The sequence below is a fragment of the Oreochromis niloticus genome, linkage group LG8 (genome assembly GCF_001858045.2).
Source record: "Oreochromis niloticus isolate F11D_XX linkage group LG8, O_niloticus_UMD_NMBU, whole genome shotgun sequence".
Taxonomy (NCBI): Eukaryota; Metazoa; Chordata; class Actinopteri; order Cichliformes; family Cichlidae; genus Oreochromis; species Oreochromis niloticus.
This window is the reverse complement of record NC_031973.2, coordinates 19,572,444-19,584,986: the sequence shown is the minus strand read 5'-3', so window position 1 is coordinate 19,584,986 and position 12,543 is coordinate 19,572,444. Positions and strand designations below refer to the sequence as shown.

Genomic DNA, 12,543 nt, shown 5'->3' with positions numbered 1-12,543 from the left:
AAGAAGTGCATGTGTGTGTGTGTGTGTGTGTGTGTGTGTGGTGGTGGTGGTGGTTGGGTGAAACATGACTGCACAGTGTACATGTTTGATTTAAAGGGATGAGGTGGGTTTCTCAGAGAAACTCACAAGTGGGGTGTCATATTTCATAACAGTAATTGACAGGACAAGTCCCACTTTATCCGCCAATAGAGAGGTGGGGGCGGAGTCAGTGAAGTTGGTGAAGCTTGACTTTGGTTTAAGGACAATTGAAAAACTATTTCAAGAACCTCTTCCATTACAAGGACTTTGTTTACATCACAAGGTATTTATCATTTATTAACTAATACGCATATCCATTTCCAAACGCGTAGATTGGTAGTTTATGAGTTTATGAGTGATACTAGAATGCTCTATTTAAAACTTCCAAGCCGGCATACGTGGCATCGTGCGCGTCTGTACGCGTGAGAAAAATGTCCATCCTTGCTCGGAGTAGAAATTAAATCTAGTAAATATATAATCTGAACAATAACAATGCTGCTACAACCACTCACGGGCACGAAATTCTAATCCCTGTAGGCTGTAAAAGCCATGTTGAGACTATTGCATCAGCCTCCGCCTCCCTTGTTTTCTTTTATTTTCTTATTTTGATAAAAGTGCGAAAACTGGGCAGAAACAAAAGATTTAGTGGTGGCAAACATAAAGGTAACAACTTAACCTGCATAAAGTGGCATTTCCCCACGTGTTCGGATTTTAACCATCTATCTGGCATCATACATGAACACGTGTCAGTGGTGAGTGCGGGCTCTGCCTGTTATGTGTGCAATCGAGGCTCAAATCGCTAAAATCTAGGTGAAAGCTTTACCCACTGCGGGTGAAGTGGGTAAACAGTGGTGCATTATAGTTAACTGAAGTTAGACTAAATTAACAACCCAGTTTGAAGAACATGTTTGTTAACCAAAATAAAATAAAAACTAGACTTTGGGGTGGGGGGAAATTAGTTTTGTTCTTGAAAAACTAAATAGGGATGTCTTTAATCTTTGTTCAGTTGGTCAACAAAGGTAGCCTGAGGGGGCCTAGTACATATGTTTATTGAGACTTGTGGGTTTATATGACTGAGTGCCAAGTGCGCTCAACTTTTTAACACTCCAAAGACCGCGTGTACCATAATGACAAAAAAGAAAACATCATAAAATGTATTTGTAATTTCTACACGTCTTTAAAAAACTTTAATTTTAAAATTCTTAATAAGTTTGTCATAGTTTAATATTTATGATTTATTCGTTTATTTATTCATATCAACATCCGTACTGTTGTGTATTTCATGATTTATTGCATTACAAGCGATGTTATAACCAAATGTTATAACATATTGATTTTGTATCACTTTTATTTTGAAAGTAAAACACACTCATTGGGAGTGGCTTCACGGCGTCGTGGCGCGAGATATGCGGAAGAACGCTGCTACGTCGTAGTAAACGGCTTAACAACGAAAATGCCGCGTTTATAACATGGCCAGCGATTATAGGTCTTACTTTAGTATTTAAGAATTTAATAATAGTGGTTTGAGAAGTTTCTAGCATGTTAGATTAAAGAAGGAACATAGAAACAGAACAATAACTGAGCTCGATATTGTTTTAGTGATAGTTCAGCAGCGACACGTGGCCGTTTCCTCTAACCAAAAGGAGGGATAAAAGATTATCGTCGTTGCTCTCCGTTACTTGCCTCTTTTTCTACCTCTTCGTTGACTACACCCGCTGCTTGCCAGGTGAGTTTGGCTTCATGTTAAGTGTCCGCTTTCTGTAAGCTCTCCAACAGCTGAGTCCAAATGGTCGAGGATGCTCTTGGCCATGATGCCATTGCATCAGCCCAGATACCGCGCAAAGTCACTTGAAGGGACTATTTTTGGGGTGCTTTAAGTGCTATTGAGAGTAACTGTAAGTGATATGGAGTATATAATTGGGGATTGTGTCAAGAATGATTTTATACTTGGGTTACCAGGAAAATTCATTCATCGCCTGGCGGCATAGCGGGTAACAGGCAGTACAGTGCCCCATGCAACTAATCCTAGTCCTGCCATTGATGTAAATGATGTGGCCTAAATATTAGTAACACCTCAAGTTGTAGCATGTTTCAGTCCAGTCTTCTTTGAGTACAGATCCCAAAATTATAATGAACAACTGTGTAAACAATTTAAAATAAATCTGGAAATGGTAAACTTAAGGAAGTTGGGGTTCTTGCAAGGTTTTTACTGATGTGGAAACTGAGAATCCACACAGACACTACCACACAGGCTAGATTCCTTTAGATAGGCTTAAACGCCAAGGTGACAATCAAATGCTACCTGGGACTCCCCATTAGTTTGTAGAACCGAAGAAGCACCTTGGGTGAGGTGATAGTGATGAAAAGTGTTGATTTGCATTATTAATCTGTTTGAAAAAATGAAAGTTAACATTCTTTCATTTTGCTGCTGTTCAGATGGAGAAGCAGCCCTTGCCAGCTGATGATGACAAGACAGAAGCCACAGAAGTTGATGGGCTCACTGGAGAGAGCAGCCCGCAGGAGACGTCTGAGCCAGACGCCCGAGCTGGATGGAACAGTAAAATAGAGTACTTTTTGGCTCAAGTGGGATTCAGCGTTGGACTCGGCAATGTCTGGAGGTTTCCGTATTTGTGTCACCAGAATGGAGGAGGTAATCGCCTGCGACTCTTAACCACAGTAGATCGCTGCCACGCACTGATTTCCTGGATGGTTCAAGGGATCAAACGTAGTCATTATGGGGAGAGGATGTGCAGCTTCTTCTCTGCTCAGTAAAGCAGGCAAACACATGTGAAGAACGTTCACTGTTAAATGCACTATATGAATCTTTTTGTTCTTCGCTGTCTTTATTAGATTGTGTTTCCGTGTCTTAAACTAACACAAAACACGTTAAACTCACACCACACCACTAAAGTACAGGTCATGTGACGTGTGGCATTTCACATCACTTTGCCCCTATTTGGAAAAGTTCACTTTAAGTTACCAAAAATAAGGGAGAAAAGCTGTATCAGAAGTGGGTGGTTGTGTGGCAGAGCATATTGTTTTCAGTTCCTGGTATACGCCTCTCCACGTAGGGACTTTTAAAATATTATTTTGTAATGATTTTCTTGCTTTCTCTCAGGAACTACTAAACAAAGTAACTGTCTTTGCATTACTGGACAAGCATGTGATTAGACCAACACCAGAAATGAAACAGTGGGGTTGTGTGTTTGCAGTTTTAGGGTGAAAGTCTAATCTGTATGAGACAAATAGATCAAACTGGTGTTGGTGGAGGAAGCACTCAGAGCTGTCCTGCTGTCGTGCTAGTATAAACATCTGCTTCTCCTTTGCACACGTGGTGTTGCTCTTTTGCTAACTGAGAGTCATTCTCTTCCCAGGAGCCTTTCTCCTGCTGTACATCCTGCTGATGCTACTTGTGGGCATCCCCTTGTTCTTCCTGGAGTTGGCAGCCGGTCAAGCCATCCGACAGGGCAGCATCGGAGTATGGAAATACATCTCACCCAGGCTGTCCGGCATTGGTTACTCCAGCTGTGTGGTAAGATAACAACTGTTGAATGATTAACCCTCCTCACTTCCTCTTCCTAACACTATCAGTTTGGGGCTGCGCGATTTACAGGTGTCTTTTTGTGCAGGAAGCTTTTATGAAGGAAAAAGTACTTTTTATGTATTAAAAGTTGTTTGGATAGAGTGGTATACCAAATTTTTTTATTTGTTACCAAATAATTGTATTAGTCTGTCAGGGCCACATTCTCTTCTCCATCTTGAATGTCAGGACAGTTGTAGTTTATGAGAACAGGACTTGCTCTTTCATTCTGTACGGCCTACAGCCATGCGCATACTTTCTTCTTCTCTGGTTTTAACATATTGTCTTGTTTTCAACTCTTCTCAGGTTTGTTTCTTTGTGGCTCTCTACTACAATGTGATCCTTGCATGGAGTCTTTTCTATCTCGGGAACTCATTCCAGCACCCATTACCTTGGGAGAAGTGCCCAGAAGAGGGGAATGTAACAGGTAAACGCGGCGCATTAAGGTTCAAAACTCACAAAGTCGTGAGCACGAGTGGTGTCAAATGTAAGCATAGTAATTTGATGTGTATTTTTCCTTTTCTCACCAGTAAAGGAATGTAGCGAGAGCTCTCCCACGTCATATTTCTGGTACCGCAAAGCTCTGGATATCACAGATTCAATCGATGAGACAGGTTCTTTCAACACTTACATCGTCTGCTGTCTGCTGGCAGCCTGGACCGTCGTGTGTCTGGGGATGTTCAAGGGTATCAAGACGTCTGTAAAGGTACCTGTCTGGTCTTATTGTGTGCATTTGTTATAGCGAAGCACCTTTATTATATAAGTTTCTTCTTCAAACATCTCAGTGTTAAGTGACTGATGAGCATGTTTATCCACACTATAATATACACGCTGGTGTTGTGTGAATCCCATTTAAAGGAAAAACTGGCGACTCCATTAGAAATTATGCAGGAACAGGTTTGTTTGATAGCTTTAAAGAAAATAATTGTTTTGGAAATGAAATATTCATTCCAGCGTTTACTTGGGAATCAGCTGATTAGAAAACTAAAATAACAAAAGACAAGTCCTTCATTTGTCTTGCTGAGTAACACTGACATGCAGCGCTGCTTGCTGTTTACGTCTCTCAGTTGGGTTAAATCCCTGTCATGTGTTGGATTTCAGGGTTACTCTGAGTGACTGAATCTGTGGAATGCGTGGCTTACGTGTCGGCTGACCTCAAATGGCAAAAACTATTTCACATATTTTAATATTTTTGTAAATTTTAATTCATGGTTCATACCGAGCTGTTTTTTTCCCCTAATGCATTAAACAGTGTTTTCTCTTTGGTGCTGTAGACCACAATGGGGGACAAACATTTTAAAAAAAGGATTATGTGGTCCAAGTCCAAGAATTTTGTCTTGCCTACAGTAAACGCATGACGAGGATGATATGTTTTGTCACTCACTCACTCACTGAGCTCATATCAGATGATTCCTGCTGTTTCTATCACAAGAGCCATATGTTTTTGTTGTGATAAGCACAGGCAGTCAGCGAGGGAGGCCCAGTTAAAACTTTAGGTCTTATTAGGACAAATTTGTTGGCATATTCTCACACCATTATCCTCTTTCTTTACTGCATTGGTATTTAAAATTCTGTTTTGCTCTTTTTGTTCCATTTTAAAATATTGTATTTATTTATTTTTATTATTCAACGGCTATAACAAAAGAAATTACCATATAAATGGGATAAATAAAGCTCAAGCTCCACACTGCTCTAAACGCTCAGTCTCAGACAGTTTTTTCCTTCTCCTGGCACAAATGACATCAAATGAAGCCAGCAGTTAAAACCTTCTGTTTGCCAGAGGCAGCCAACCAGGCAGGCAGGTCACTTAAAGGGACAGGAGCTAAAATGGCTTGTTTCAGTCACAGGATGAACTAAGGGGCTGAGCCCCAGTGCATGATGAATAGGGGTTATTTTGAGCTGTAAGCATAATAAGTCTGCTTTAATTTCTTATGCAATTGTAATGATGCAGTAAACAAAGTTTACACGTCTGTAAATAGCTTTTAATGTTTAAAACCATGCTGACGTCTATACTTAGTATTATGTGTTTATTATGATGTGTTTTGCGCACAGGTAATCATTCTTTCTGCTTCCCTAGGTGATGTATTTCTCTTCCATCTTCCCATACGTGGTGCTGTTCTGCTTTCTCATCCGAGGGCTCCTGCTGGATGGAGCCTTTCAAGGAATCGGCTTCATGTTCTACCCCAAGGTATCGGCAGATAAAACGTCTGGTACAGAGAAAGAAAGAGAAGAGAAAGAGATATAAATAGTTCTTTGACACAGCTTTTGTTTCTGCAATGCAGTTGGAAATCTGGGCAGATGTGCAGGTGTGGCGACAGGCAGCTACGCAGGTTTTCTTTGCGCTGGGCCTTGGCTTTGGGTCCATTATCGCCTACTCTTCCTACAACCCCAGGAACAACAACTGCCACCGTGATGCCTTCACCGTCTCCTTCATAAACTTCCTCACATCTGTGCTGGCTACTCTGGTGGTCTTTGCCGTGCTTGGTTTCCGAGCTAAAAACAAGGCCATGGAGTGTGTAGCCAGGTATGTTTAATTATAAGACTAAAATGTGTGTTTTACATGTACAGTGTCATGAACACTGTTGATGTAGCTGAGGGAAATTGTGTTTGGATTTTCAAAATTTAGAAATGTAATATTTTTCTGTATTCTTTTGTCTTTTTTATAGCAACTTGAGTGACCTGTCAAAACACTTTCACGAAGGTCTTGTGCCCAATAACGTGATGCCACTGTTTAACTACTCTGATCCCAAATCTGTGGCTCTGGAGGACTACAGAGTCTGGGTCAAACAGTATGGATCTATGGTGCCTGGCAATTTAACAGACTGTGACCTGGAAAAAGAAATGCAGAAGGTAAACATTACGCTTCTTAGACTAGTTTCAGTTTGCTTACGTGGGTGATGTTATAATTGGCTTGCAAATCATGATGACTAAAGCTGTGTTTATGTTCAGGGTGTGGAGGGAACAGGTCTAGCTTTCATCGCCTTCACAGAGGCCATGACCCTCCTGCCTGGCAGCCCTTTCTGGTCCGCCCTCTTCTTTCTCATGCTACTCAATCTTGGACTCAGCACTATGTTTGGCACTATGGAGGGCATCCTCGCCCCCCTGAGTGACCGCTTCAAATGTCTGGCGAGGAACAAAACCAAGCTCACAAGTAAGAACCAGTTTTACCTCTTCTATTGTTTCAAAATTCATGCATGACTCAAGGCAGTCAAAAAGATTGGTCGTTGACAGCTGTTAAACTGCACATCCGTCAATACTATAAAGACACTGTACGCAATTAAGTGAGAGACTATCCAATGAGAATGAAGAACGACTGTCATATAACCTGGTATTAAATACATTAGATGGTTACCCAGGCAACCAGAGCCTGAAATGCCCACAAGTGACCAGCCTTCACTTCAAAGTGACGAGTGAGGCGTTTCCAGTGTCTACATAGCTTCAGACTTTGAATCTGAAACTGATGTCCTTTAATAACATTTTTATGTCATCCACTGAGTTCTGTTGTAAAGGCTGTATGCTGACATTAAAGAAGATGTTTTTTTCTCAATAACAACATGTGTGTCTTGTCGCAGTTGCCAGCTGCATCATTGGCTTTCTGCTCGGCCTGCTCTTCACCCAGCGCTGCGGGAACTACTTTGTGATGATGTTCGATGATTACTCTGCCACACTGCCACTCATCATCGTGGTGGTTTTTGAGACTTTCAGTGTGTCTTGGTTGTATGGAGCTGATAGGTGAGGTTTCTATTCAGATTGTGGCTAAATGAAGTGTATTTTTTAACCATAAATCTCACAAAAGTCTTGTGTACTTTCTTTGTCATTTTTTTCCTTCTCACTAAAGATTCCTTAACGACATTGAAGGAATGCTGGGCTGGCGTCCCAGTGTTGTTTACAAATACCTGTGGAAATACATTTGCCTGCTTGCTATGCTTGGGCTGCTCGGAGCCACCACTATCCGCATGTTCCTGTCTCGCCCCACGTATATGTCATGGAACCAGGAAAAGGTATAAGGTTATTTATTAACTTTATAAAAGTCTTGAACTACCCTTTATTTCCTTATGAGAAAGAAGTGCAAGAATTTATTGAAGCATCTGCAAACATACATGCAAACACAGTATATAAGGCAAAGACAATGTTTACAATTCTAACAGGCTTGAAAGCAAATATTTAATATGTCCACCTTGATTCTTCATCACAGCTAAGTTAGGAAAGCTTTTTGTGTAATTTCTTTAAGTAGCTGAAAGTCCAGGCTCAGCTCTGTATCAGATTTTTCCCCCCCATTTGTTCAGGACATTACTTTCAGATATTGCTCATCTGCTATTGATAGTGTTTTTTTAGGCCTGTCGTTTCTTCTTTTGTCCCCCACTTGTCCGATTTCTTCATTTTTTTAAAGGGCATACCGAGCTGAGATATGCAAAGTTTCAGTTATTAGCTCTTTGGGAATCACATTGTTGTCTTTTTTAAGCCTGTCGGACTGTTATGTTTGGCATTTTTCAAAGGATTAGATAAAGAAATGCAAAAAATGATGTGTTTGCAACTGGTTGCTAGTAAAAAAGTGCCTAGAATTTAAATTTGTTCTTTGCTAAATTGTCTCTTATGTGTCAACACAACTCAGTCGAGTGCTTTTTTTTATGCTTGAATAGTTCATTGTCAGTGTTAAACGGCCAGTGTGCAAAGACAAGCTTTGAATGACTTTTAGAAAGCCTGGAGAGCTATTGCTCAAGACCACTGAGCCAGACGTGCAAGAACGTCTGGCTCATTGGAAGCAAAACATAAAGAAATGAGGGGTGGCTCCAGACTACTGCAGATTAGTTTAGAAAGATATGCATTTTGTGATCGCAGGAAAGAAAACAGCGATTTGAGAAGAGATTTTTGTATTTGTGCTTTATGTTTTATTTGGAGTTTATTTTTAATATCCTACTATCTTTTACAATACACTAAAGCTCTTAACTGTTTAACTGCCTGAATGATTCATTTGATTTTATTTTTTCAGGCTTCTGAGGAGAATTTGGAATATCCTGATTGGGCTCTGGCTGTTTTGGCTTTATTAATCATATTTGCCACATTGCCCGTGCCAGTGGGCTTCATCCACGCTTTTCTACAAAAGAGAAACACACAAACTTCCAGGGATGCAGAGAATGGTCACTACAGGATGGTTAACACTGAGGAAACTGCTATGACCGACTTTTCAGCACTGGAACATAGGAATGGGGACGCTGCTCCGGTTTCCTAAACCCTCAACAAATGGGCTGTGTTTAAGGAGAAGGAACTTATCAGTGATATATAAGCTGATGTATTATAAAAGACACAGTCAGTTTGTTACTGAGCCTTGGGGTTACCTCACATGTTCAAAATGCGAAACACATCTACATAATGCCAGCTGTTAAACTCGGCCTCTGTGAAGGCGATGAATTACATTAAAAGAGGAAGTTAAGCAAGAAAGGTGATAAGCTGCACAGCTTCTCTGCTGTTGCTCACAGAATGATGGAAGAAGCTGGATTGTAATCCAGGGTCTTCACTAAAAGGACATGAGTTCCCAGGAGTCTGTGACCTGTAGTATTAAACTATGTTTTCTGTTACTACCACTAATTACAGATGCTGCCAAATTAGTCAGAAATATTCCAAATGGCCATTTTAATAATTTCCCTTCTTTTTAAACTTTTAAAGTCAAAAGTAGATCTAGATGCTAAAGATGCTCCAGCAGCTTTTAAAAAGTTTGTGGGATGGAGCAAATAATTTATTGGTTTGTGAAAACTACTAGGTAAAATTTCCATCAAGTTATTTTTACCAAAGTTAGTGTCCAAATAAGCAAAAATATGCTTTTAATATAAGACATAAATATTCTGTGATCCCAAAGCAAGTGTTGGCAAGCAGAGTTTGGACCATCAGAGCCTCTGCTCCTGACCACTGCCCAGTCCACAATGTATGGAACCACACAGTACCTCCTGCTGGCAGGGATGACAAACAGTTGTTTTGTTAATGTTGTTACATACTTAACATTCATTTACATCCTCCTTTCATTTTCGTAGTTTCTTTTCCTTCTGTTCGTCATTCATTACAATAACCTGTGAATTGTGATTGATCATGAGCCGGCTGAGCTACTACATCATTAACCGTTCACTGCTGTCTCTGTTGAGGTCAGACTTGCGGTGACTGCCAAATATTTTCATTGTATGTTTATTTTCTTCCTGAGCAACTTGGATTAATACTTACAGTACAACGCAGTACAAGTTTACTATCACGTTTACTCCCGAAATTAGTCGCTTTAGCTACGTATGCTGCTGTTCAGCACAACATGTTTACAGTCAAGAAAACACAAGCGAGACCAGACTCTGTGTTTGAACTTGATAAGATATTAAACACTACGTAAGCAGGTGTAGCTGCTCAGGTTATAATAAACATGCAGGCTAGCATTATTTGTTCAAGGAAACAGCTGATAAATGTGTGGTGAGGTTTTTATGTCCTCTGTTTTTTAAACTCCTCGGTAACAAAGCCAGTGCAAAAAAAATCAGCACGTCTGTATTTAGAGTACAAAGACTGACTGAAGCTGTTGTCAAGTGACATCATGCCTAATGCAACAAAAAGATAAAAAGATATTTCTATGATGTGTATATATGTAAATGGTACATGTAAAATAGTTTTAAACAATAGCTAAACTTTTTGTAGTTGTAAATGGGAAATTGCATAAAGGACCTTTTGTGTATGTTTTTTGTAAAGATTAATATATTTTTTAGACTTCATTGCTCTGTCATATCGTCTCACAGCTGCAGTGTTTTCTGATGTAGTTTTTCCGTTTTAGCAGGATACAGCTGAATGAATTGACTTGATGGATCATTATGCTGTTTAATCCCGGGTGCCTTTAGCTCTAATAGGGCAGAATGAACAAACCGTTAAAAGCATCCCAGCGTTCTTGTAATTTTAAAAACATTTGTTTTGACATTGCAGTAGTGTGTAAGTAGGACGTGAGTTTGTATAATGTTCAAAATGTATGTAAGATACTATTGTTGTATTATATGTTGCTGTTCTTTTATTAATAAACTTTAGCATCTCATTCGTGTTTTAAAGTTCATAAAGTCTTGATAGATAATGGAAAAAGCGTAGAAGATTTCTGCTTACCTGTTTTTTACTAAAACATGCTCTTTCCACTACCTGCTGGGTGCTGCCGCCCATCTGCACAATTATCTTCCTGGGAAAGTTGAAGCATATCCAGACCCGCTGAGAGGTAAATGTCTGTGCAGCTATAAAAAAAATGATACAAAGACAATATGAACATTTGTTTCTCTACAGCCAGCAGAGCTTGGTGGTGTGTTCTGACTCTTTCCAGCTGTAACAGAAAGAAAGCACATGATAGTTTTCATTTTCTATAAATCCCCAGCAGCTCATTTACAGAAGGAGTGCAGGTGAAATGAAACATGAGGGAGTGGACCTATTGTAGCTTTTGCTTTCAAATCTGTGTTTTAATTGTCAGATAAAGAGAACAGTCAGTGCCTTTCTTTGTTTTGTTTCTCTTCCTTATCTCTCAGTCCTTGAATAGTCTGAGAGTTCTTGCAGGGCTTCAGGCACGTTAAGGTTCAAACTGCTTAGATCAGGGGTGAGGAATTCCAGGCCTCGAGGGCCGGTGTCCTGCATGTTTTAGATCTCACCCTGGGTCAACACACCTGAATCAAATGATTAGTTCATTACCGGGCCTCTGGAGAACTTCAAGACATGTTGAGGAGGTAATCTAGCCATTTAAATCAGCTGTGTTTGATCAAGGACACATCTAAAACCTCGAAACCGGCCCTTGAGGCCTGGAGTTCCCCATCCCTGGCTTAGATGATTAACTGTCAGAATATTAAGCTGAAAGGGCTGTACATCTCTGCTCTCTCCTAATATTCAGAGTGTTACTACACATTTAAATCCTGAAAAAGAAGTGCAGTTTTCCCACATGATAAATACATGCTGCTGTAGTAAATGAAAGAAGTCTGTCAGCATGCATCATTAAACTTTCATTGTAAGAAATAAACATAAAATGACAGAAAAAGTTCTGTTAATTCATTGCTAATTTTGTCAGAAATTTCTATAATAGTGAAAAAATGGGAACTTTCTGTCATTTTATTGTTCATCTACATCTTATTCACCTTGGTGTCGTATGAATGACAATAGGGGAGGTCTTAATCGGTAGGGAACACACAAAAAATTCACCTTTTTAAAATCAGTCCAGTGGGTCTGATTGGAGTGTTTGGAGTCTTATGTTTGACACCTCTGCCATAAGTGCATTTACTAAAAATGTCAGATAAACTTGAATTTCTGTGACCTCAAGGTAAAGGTTAAAGGTCAAGTTTTCTGAAAAATCTTGGGAACACAAGTTGATGAGTTTAAACAGACCTTTGACAAAAACAGGCAATGAAGTACAGACACTGTGTGGTGATGTGTGCTGTCCTGACAATACAGGTAAGAGCAGACTGTGATTAAGATTAAGAGCATTCATACATTAAGGCTTAATCTACAACTTGTACTTCATGAAGACTTGCGCCCCCTGTCAGGAGGCTGAGGTGTAGCACTGGAGGCTGCCAATAGTTTTATTTCATTTCAACTTTTTCTACTGTAGCTCAGTTCAGATTCAGTTTGTTTCCGAAGTACATTTTCTTGTTATATAATAATATATAATATTATTATTATTATTTTAAGTTCACAAAATAATTTCGTTTAGCTATTTTTTTTTTCAAAAGCCTAGTTTTCATTTTTATTTTAGTTGACTTAAACTAAAGCTAAACTAAAAACTAAAGATTTAACTATAATAACTTTGTTAATCATCGCAGTATATCACACAGTCAGTTAAACTTAGGGGATATCAGTCTGTGCAGTTAGGAAGCATAAACCATAGTGACTCCATTTCACCTGATGCACCTGAGCGACTGCAACAAAACAACCTTTAAAATGTTTTAGCAGGTGCTGGACACAGACGA

At 39.6% G+C, this 12,543-nt stretch overlaps 1 protein-coding gene across 2 annotated transcripts; it reads left to right on the top strand.

The window, feature by feature from the left end:
• Positions 1-204: 204 nt before the first annotated feature.
• On the top strand, positions 205-10,646 carry LOC100691964 (sodium-dependent neutral amino acid transporter B(0)AT2). 2 transcript variants are annotated; one of them, XM_005448209.3, is made up of 12 exons: positions 205-301; positions 2,455-2,668; positions 3,393-3,550; positions 3,905-4,025; positions 4,129-4,304; positions 5,676-5,786; positions 5,881-6,122; positions 6,265-6,448; positions 6,548-6,749; positions 7,171-7,330; positions 7,437-7,599; positions 8,589-10,646. In XM_005448209.3, the coding sequence occupies exons 2-12, from the start codon at positions 2,455-2,457 to the stop codon at positions 8,826-8,828; spliced, it is 1,971 nt and encodes a 656-aa protein (XP_005448266.1). In that variant the 5' UTR covers positions 205-301; the 3' UTR covers positions 8,829-10,646. The 2 variants fall into 2 exon arrangements, with proteins under 2 accessions (XP_005448266.1, XP_003438640.1); XM_003438592.5 differs by lacking the exon at positions 205-301 and adding an exon at positions 1,404-1,744.
• Positions 10,647-12,543: the final 1,897 nt, after the last annotated feature.

Coding starts and splice junctions, on each gene's coding strand:
- LOC100691964 (XM_005448209.3), top strand. CDS start 2,455: ATGGAGAAGCAGCCCTTGCCAGCTGATGATGACAAGACAGAAGCCACA. Junction 4,305..5,675: donor GTATCAAGACGTCTGTAAAG/GTACCTGTCTGG, acceptor CTGCTTCCCTAG/GTGATGTATTTCTCTTCCAT. Junction 6,123..6,264: donor GCCATGGAGTGTGTAGCCAG/GTATGTTTAATT, acceptor TCTTTTTTATAG/CAACTTGAGTGACCTGTCAA.